This window comes from Cyprinus carpio, chromosome A16, assembly GCF_018340385.1.
Source record: "Cyprinus carpio isolate SPL01 chromosome A16, ASM1834038v1, whole genome shotgun sequence".
NCBI lineage: Eukaryota > Metazoa > Chordata > Actinopteri > Cypriniformes > Cyprinidae > Cyprinus > Cyprinus carpio.
Genome location: NC_056587.1, coordinates 3759152 through 3767267, shown reverse-complemented (window position 1 = coordinate 3767267; position 8116 = coordinate 3759152). Strand labels below are relative to the sequence as shown.

The 8116-nt window shown below is 35.6% G+C and overlaps 1 protein-coding gene across 2 annotated transcripts; it reads right to left on the bottom strand.

The window, feature by feature from the left end:
• Nucleotides 1-335: 335 nt before the first annotated feature.
• On the bottom strand, nucleotides 336-4160 carry LOC109060168 (carcinoembryonic antigen-related cell adhesion molecule 20-like). 2 transcript variants are annotated; one of them, XM_042772085.1, is made up of 9 exons: nucleotides 4057-4160; nucleotides 3470-3790; nucleotides 2591-2866; nucleotides 2229-2483; nucleotides 1846-1957; nucleotides 1431-1471; nucleotides 1211-1233; nucleotides 670-813; nucleotides 336-502 (listed from the first exon to the last, which is right to left on the bottom strand). In XM_042772085.1, exons 1-9 carry the CDS (start codon nucleotides 4106-4108, stop codon nucleotides 473-475), a joined length of 1254 nt encoding a protein of 417 aa, XP_042628019.1. In that variant the 5' UTR covers nucleotides 4109-4160; the 3' UTR covers nucleotides 336-472. The 2 variants fall into 2 exon arrangements, with proteins under 2 accessions (XP_042628019.1, XP_042628020.1); XM_042772086.1 differs by having other exon boundaries at nucleotides 336-476.
• Between the last annotated feature and the right edge of the window lie 3956 nt (nucleotides 4161-8116).

Sequence of the window (8116 nt, the reverse complement as noted above, 5' to 3'; positions counted from 1 at the left end):
ATGTCTAGGATTTAAAGAACTGGTGTTCAATCTGCTTTCTATTGAATTCTGTGTGTGCAGATTCCATGTGAGCCTGCAAATGATCATTACAATACCAGATCTGCAGATATGATTCTATGTTATTAGTACTTGTCCTATTTCAGTATTTCATGTTTTCACGTCATTAACAGACATTTAGCTTTTATAATGGCTTTGACCCTAATCTTTTACTGTTACAGAAATATACTTCTGTATTTGTGACTTTGTAAGGAACTATGTAAGTTAAGTGTACCTTTGTCCATTGTGAGGAACAAGTTTATAATTAAACTGCATGAGTGGAGCACATAGAACAAACAGTTGTTGCAACAGTTTATAATATTTCAGTAATATGCCATATACATTTTTTGTATCTTAAAACTGAAAAAAAAAAATATATATATATACAGCCTGATAGATCATCTTGCAGTAGATGTGTTTCAGTGTCTTCACTTCCTCACCTGCGCACAGGAGGAGGATTTGATAACTGAACAGAGACGTGACACAAGCATGTAATAAAATAAACCAACCAAATGACTTCCTTATTGTTTTACTGCAAAGCCACAGAAAAGAATAAAGAGCACTTATTTTGTGATGCAGCTGAAACACACATATGATGCTCTAGAATGGGATAAACTGGACTGGACTGCTCACCTGAGGAGGAGTAGGAACCCTTGGCCTTCTTGAATCTTCAAGTTTTACATTTTCATACATATTCTCATACTCATTTTCATGTTTGTCATTCTCGTATATATGTTCACTCATCTTCCCTGGAATCGTTCCATCTCCTCTAGCCTTCTGCAAATCAATAATTTATTTATAGTTTGTGTCCAACAATTTTTTTTTTTCTTAAATTATAATCAGAACATCAGACAGAATGATGTTGTCACTTGAGGTTAAATTAAATGTAAAATATGTTGCTGATAAACAAATGAAACAGAAAGCCCACTATAAACAGTGCTAATGCCCATCATGACTGAATATTTGTCAATATCCATAGTTTAAGTATAGTTTAAGTGTGATCATCAGCATATCTTTGTGTGACATGTGAAAGATTAAAGTCCATTTGAGCTTACTGTAAAAATAAACTCATCTGTCAATAAACTCTTTTATTACAGGTAATTAAAGAGTTTATTGATGGATGAGTTTTTTTTTTTTTTTTTTACTTTCAGAAGAGACTGAAGGGGTTACTCACTGTTTCCTGTCTGCTTTGTGCTGCTGTTTAAGGAAAGAAGAGTTGATGAATTTGACACTGAAATAAATATATACTGAATCATCTGTAATATAAGTAGTTAATCTGAAATCTATTATTTAATGTAATTATCAAGGGCAATCTAGATATAATTGGTGATGTCAGTTGTGTTGTTCAATCAAATCATACTAATGCTGGCATTATGAATGAATAACAAACATACCTCCACTTGCTTGTCCTTTTTGTTGTTGGTTTAACATTGGGCTGCAACATAAACACAAAGACATTTTGTTACAATTTGTTACATTTGTTACAAAAATACATTTTTGTCTCACAAAAAATTCACTTTATAACAGTCACAGTTACTGTGGTCATTTTATTATGTCTGACATATCACTTTTCAAATGTTAAGAAAATTCACTGAAATTCAGAAACACTGAGTTTGATATAAAACCAAACAGGAATAAAATCACATAAGAATGAGATTATAAAGTTCATACATGTGTGTAGAGCTTAATTTACAAAGGCCTGTTGCAAGCTGAAGTTGTGATTTGTATACAAATGTATTGATGTATATAATATGTTAAATCAAATGTGTGATCACAAACAAATACACCATGATCTGCCAGATTACTCACATTTTATTAGTTTTTGTTAAATAGACGATCAGACCACAAATGCCTGCACCTGCCACTAAAACCCCAATGACAATCCCAGCTATCGCCCCTGATGACAGCCCTCCTCCTCCTTCTATAGAAAAGATACAAGAATCACAAGACCAAAGGCACTTACTACACACAATACTAACAGTTATACACTTTAACATGTATTATAAAAAAATAAATAATAATAATCTAAAACAACACAAGGCAATTACATAAAGCAGAGATGTACAAAACAGTGGATATTTTAATATTCCTTCTTAAAAACAAAGTTCCTTTGAACAAGTGGTAATTTAAGGTCAAAGTATTTATTATCAAAACTTGGGAACTCATTTCAGGTTAGTTTGAACTATTCTTACCTTTAACTAGTAAAGCATGTTTTTGTGAAGCGCTTCTCTTTGTGACATTATTCGAGGCTGTGCAGATGTAATCTCCACTGTGTGTGAAGTCAGTCTCATCTATTATGAATGTGTCTGTGGTCACATTGGTGTCTGTTCCATTAAACTTCCAGCTGAATGAGGCAGAAGGTTCAGAATTTGCAGAACAAGAGAGTGACACACGAACCCCTAAATCCACCACATCCTGACCCTTAACAGAAACATCTTCTGGTCCATCTAGAACACAAACAAAAGACTCACAGACAAACTGAGCACTGAAGAATGTCTGTATTTCATCAGGTTTGAGCTCAAATCATCTTGATGTTTGAGTGTTTAACACTCACAGTTGATGATCAGGTTGAGTTTTGCCGTCTGAGAGCTGACAGGGTTTCTATATGTACATTGATATTCTCCACTGTCTGATCTCTGCACTGGACTGATGGACACTGATCTGTTATCAGATGAGAAGATGGTGCTGTTGCTAGGAGACAGAGGACTGTTATCTTTCATCCACTGCACAGAGAGGATGCTGCCAGTTCCCTCAGAGCTGATGTTAGCAGATGATTCTCCCTCTATTAATGATTCTTCTGGACCAATAAGTCTGATATTAGTTATATTTTCTGTATGAGTGAGAGACAAAGAATAAACACAATAGATTTAAAATTAGTGTGTTAGTGTGGTCAAGGGTGGTACAGAAGGACAATCAACAATGAAAGGAATGTTTATGTTCAGTGTCTATTTATATCGTCATAGTTTGTAACATATAATTATATTTTTAATGGATTTCATAGCTGATAGAAGACTGAAAATCTGGGTCTCAGACAAGAGTAAAACAACAAAAATCTATTGTCAAAGTTATTTCAAAATAAATTATAAAGCTTCAAATTTTCAAGACAGTTTCAACATGATTTCCATTTAATAACATTTTTAAAAGTTTAAACATGAGAATGCCCTAAGTAACACTCATCTGTGCTAATCTGGTTCAGTAACAATTAACCACAAAGCTCACTGCAAATAACAGCAGACTTGTGGATATCTAAAATATTATTATACTCTCATTAGTACTTCTGCTTGTCACATCTGTGTTTAATTTACAGTATATTAAATTGCTTCATGTCACTTTTCCCCCTTCCACACATTAAATTCATTTCTTATAATCATATTTTAACCCTATATAGCCGATGCTTTGATATTAAATACTGAAGTTTAAGCAACACACTCACCGAACACTTGTAGTGTAGTTTCTCCTGTAAGTTGGGCTCCAGCACTAGGTACTACAGATAGTTTGTATGTTCCAGAATCCTCCAGTGTCAGGTTCCGGAGCTCCAGAGCGAAAGTGTTTCTGTCAAAACTGACTCTGTCTCTGTATGCTGGGACTATTATAGTTGAATCAGACTGTGATGACAATATAACAGTTGTTCCAAAATTCCACTGAGCTGTAAGAATTGATGTGGAGGGAGGGTTATCAGGAGCAAACACCACACTTCCTTCTACTGCTCCATTAGCCGGACCAGAAAACTGCAGGTCTGCCCCTAAATACTGGCCTATGTCAAAGAAAGAAAGAAAGAAAGACATTGAGTTATTGACTAATTGCGCTAGACGGCATACTTTTTATCTGCTTCAACTACTGTAGATAAATATTTAACGTTAGTTGGATCCACAAGTACACAACAACAAAAAACAATGATTAACTGCAAAGGCGGACATATATTTTTCTGTAATAACTAATTAAAATAGTTCCTACTAAGTAACTTAGTTATTATACACAGCAATTCAACATATATTTTTGAATTACAAAAAAAAGCCTCACCAAAAAGCGATAACATCCACAGCGTACAGAACAAACTATAAGAAACCATCATGATCGAGCTCTCAGCTGTCAGGAGCTGCTGCTTAAATCATCTGATCTATTTACATCAGTCTTCAGTCAATGATAAACTCCAGTTCTAGACAGAAGAGCTCACTGCGCCACCTAGTGCTGGATATTAACACGAGTCTTACCTTTGATCAATCAGGAAAGATGGCAACATATTCAGTTCCCAGTCACGTGACTGACACGAAGCGAGCAAAACACCCATAGAACTCCAGCACAAGCCTGTTAATGTTCCATCTGTTTCAAAGCCACAAAGTTAAATAAAACAAATATAAGAAAAGGATTTATATGGATTGCCTTTTGCAGGTAGCCGCCGCAATATTTCAATCACTAAAACTGCGTGACATTCTAAAATGTAGGCTACACAAAGTATGCATCATCAAAAGCTTTATACTGAATTTGGCCTTTTAACCCTAAAAAGGGCAAGACCATAAAGAGAAATCAAAAAAATTATTTATTGCTATTTTCCATCTTCTTAGGACACAAATAATACAATTTCATGATTTTTTTTTTAAACGTGACTTTTTTATTTTTATTTTAATGTTTGTGTTCCCTGATTGTTTGATAAGAATTATTTCATTTAATATAATAATTGATACTTTTGACTCTATTCTAAAAAAAATGGTTTAAATGCTGAAATGTAAAGTTTATCATTTTTTAAACTTTTTGTTTTTGTGAAAACCTGTATCTAAACTGTAAATCATGTTTTTTAATCATTTTTCATTTTAAGGTTTAATATGTTAACATAAACATTGCACTACCCACTCATATTGTATTAACTTTATTTACGCAGGTCTTAAAAAGGCCTTTAAAAAGTCTTAAAATTTGATCATAAAATCCTGCAGATACCCTGATCAATCACCCCGTCTACCCCCTCCGCTCAGATCTCCTGGATTTTGGTACCCAGATGATGACAGGTATGCTCCTCCTCCTCATATTATGGTAAAATAAGAACAGTAACAGACAATTATTTAATAAAAAAAAGAAAGAAAAAAACCCACAACATTTCTAAAACAAAATAAGAGCAGAAGCTACAACAGAGGTGTGTAGATTATAGTAGGGAAAAATAAATTAGTAAAATTAGTTTATTGTATATTTTTGAAAATAGAGTCGTAAATGTAAGTCAAAGCTTTGTTTATCAAAACTTAGCTAATTTCAGGTTAGTTTTAACCACAGTAAGCATGTTTTTGTGTGGCGTTTCTCTTTGTAACATTATTCCAGGCTGTGCAGATGTAATCTCCACTGTGTGTGAAGTCAGTCTCGTTTATTGTGAATGTGTCTGTGGTCACAGTGTTGTCTGTTTCATTAAACTTCCAGCTGAATGAGGCAGCAGGTTCAGAGTTTGCAGAACAAGAGAGCGACCCACGAACCCCTAAATCCACCACATCCTCACCCTTAATAGAAACATCTTCTGGTCCACCTAGAACAGAAACAAAAGACTCACTGATTGATGATCAGGTTGAGTTTTGCCGTCTCAGAGCTGACAGGGTTTCTATATGTACAGTTATATTCTCCACTGTCTGATCTCTGCACTGGACTGATGGACACTGATCTGTTATCAGATGAGAAGATGATGCTGTTGCTAGGAGACAGAGGACTGTTATCTTTTATCTAGTGCTGGCCGATGTGGGCAAAAAAATTATCACACTAAAATTTTTCATATCAGTCGATATCGATAATTATCACGATAAATTTCAAATCTTTATTTCTTTCAAATTTTTTTTTTTATTTTGATTATAGTTGGAGTTGTAGAAACCCGACCGTTAATTGTGGTTTTAAACTATTCTTTATTGTCAGAACATGACAGACACTTCACGTTTTTGAATTCTTTACACTTTTACAGTCATTTTCCTTAATAAAATAAATATCTTGATAGAAAATGTCTTGGTTTCTTGTGCTAAAGTCTGATATTGCTTCAAATATATTTAAAAGGTTTGTGTTGCCTGACTTTGGTGGCACAAATCTCTGGCACAGTTTGAAGTGCAGGCTGCAATATTAATATGACAATAATATGACAGTTGACAGTAGTAGGCTATAGCTTGAGTAAGAATGCAGATGTAAATTTATGTTCATTAACAAAAATAGTAATTTAAAAGTTGTAACAACCTCTTTTTTATGGTAAAATTTAAATATTCTGACCGTTTTTTATTTTAACCATTGGTATTCAGTAGTAGCGTACATTTAGATCATGATAACCACAGTTAACATATACTATACATACAGTAGCAGACACACACAGAACATTGACTACAATATTTTTTTGCTCATTCCATTAATGTAAAACCTTGATCTTGTGAAAATCTAATAAGTGACCATCAACATCAAAATTACAACTTAAAACGTCAAACCAATTGTCGTGGCAATTTTCCATTTTAATTTAAGGTATGAGATAAAAGTCTTTTGAATATTTATTTTAATGCAGGAAAAGGCCTACATTCATACAGTCATTCAGGGTTGGCTGTAGATTGTAAAAAAGAGGAAACACCCAAACTCAACATTTATACCTTCATTAAATGCGGATGCTTTGATCTCATCCAATCATAATGTATATTGTATACATCTGTATATTGTACAGAAAGTATTCAGACCCCCTTAAATTTTTCACTCTTTGTTATATTGCAGCCATTTGCTAAAATCATTTAAGTTCATTTTTTCCCTCATCAATGTACACACAGCACCCCATATTGACAGAAAAACACAGAATTGTTGACATTTTTGCACATTTATTAAAAAAAAAAAAACTGAAATATCACATGGTCCTAAGTATTCAGACCCTTTGCTCAGTATTTAGTAGAAGCACGCTTTTGATCTAATACAGCCATGAGTCTTTTTGGGAAAGATGCAACAAGTTTTTCACACCTGAATTTGGGGATCCTCTGCCATTCCTCCTTGCAGATCCTCTCCAGTTCTGTCAGGTTGGATGGTAAACGTTGGTGGACAGCCATTTTCAGGTCTCTCCAGAGATGCTCAATTGGGTTTAAGTCAGGGCTCTGGCTGGGCCATTCAAGAACAGTCACGGAGTTGTTGTGAAGCTACTCCTTCGTTATTTTAGCTGTGTGCTTAGGGTCATTGTCTTGTTGGAAGGTGAACCTTCGGCCCAGTCTGAGGTTCTGAGCACTCTGGAGAAGGTTTTTGCCCAGGATATCCCTGTACTTGGCCGCATTCATCTTTCCCTCGATTGCAGCCAGTCGTCCTGTCCCTGCAGATGAAAAACACCCCCACAGCATGATGCTGCCACCACCATGCGTCACTGTTGGGACTGTATTGGACAGGTGATGAGCAGTGCCTGGTTTTCTCCACACATACCGCTTAGAATTAAGTCCAAAAAGTTCTATCTTGGTCTCATCAGACAAGAGAATCTTATTTCTCTGTTTTTTTTTTTTAGCAAACTCCATGCGGGCTTTCATGTGTTTTGCACTAAGAAGAGGCTTCCGTCGGGCCACTCTGCCATAAAGCCCCGACTGGTGGAGGGCTGCAGTGATGGTTGAATTTCTACAACTTTCTCCCATCTCACGACTGCATCTCTGGAGCTCAGCCACAGTGATCTTTGGGTTCTTCTTTACCTCTCTCACCAAGGCTCTTCTCCCCCGATAGCTCAGTTTGGCCGGACGGCCAGCTCTAAGAAGGGTTCTGGTTGTCCCAAACGTCTTCCATTTAAGGATTATGGAGGCCACTGTGCTCTTAGGAACATTAAGTGCAGCAGAAATTTTTTTGTAACCATGACAAGATCTGTGCCTTGCCACAATTCTGTCTCTGAGCTCTTCAGGCAGTTCCTTTGACCTCATGATTCTCATTTGCTCTGACATGCACTGTGAGCTGTAAGGTCCTATATAGACAGGTGTGTGGCTTTCCTAATCAATTCCAATCAGTATAATCAAACACAGCTGGACTCAGTTGAAGGTGTAGAACCATCTCAAGGATGATCAGAAGAAATGGACAGCACCTGAGTTAAATATATGAGTGTCACAGCAAAGGGTCTGAATATAGGACCATGTGA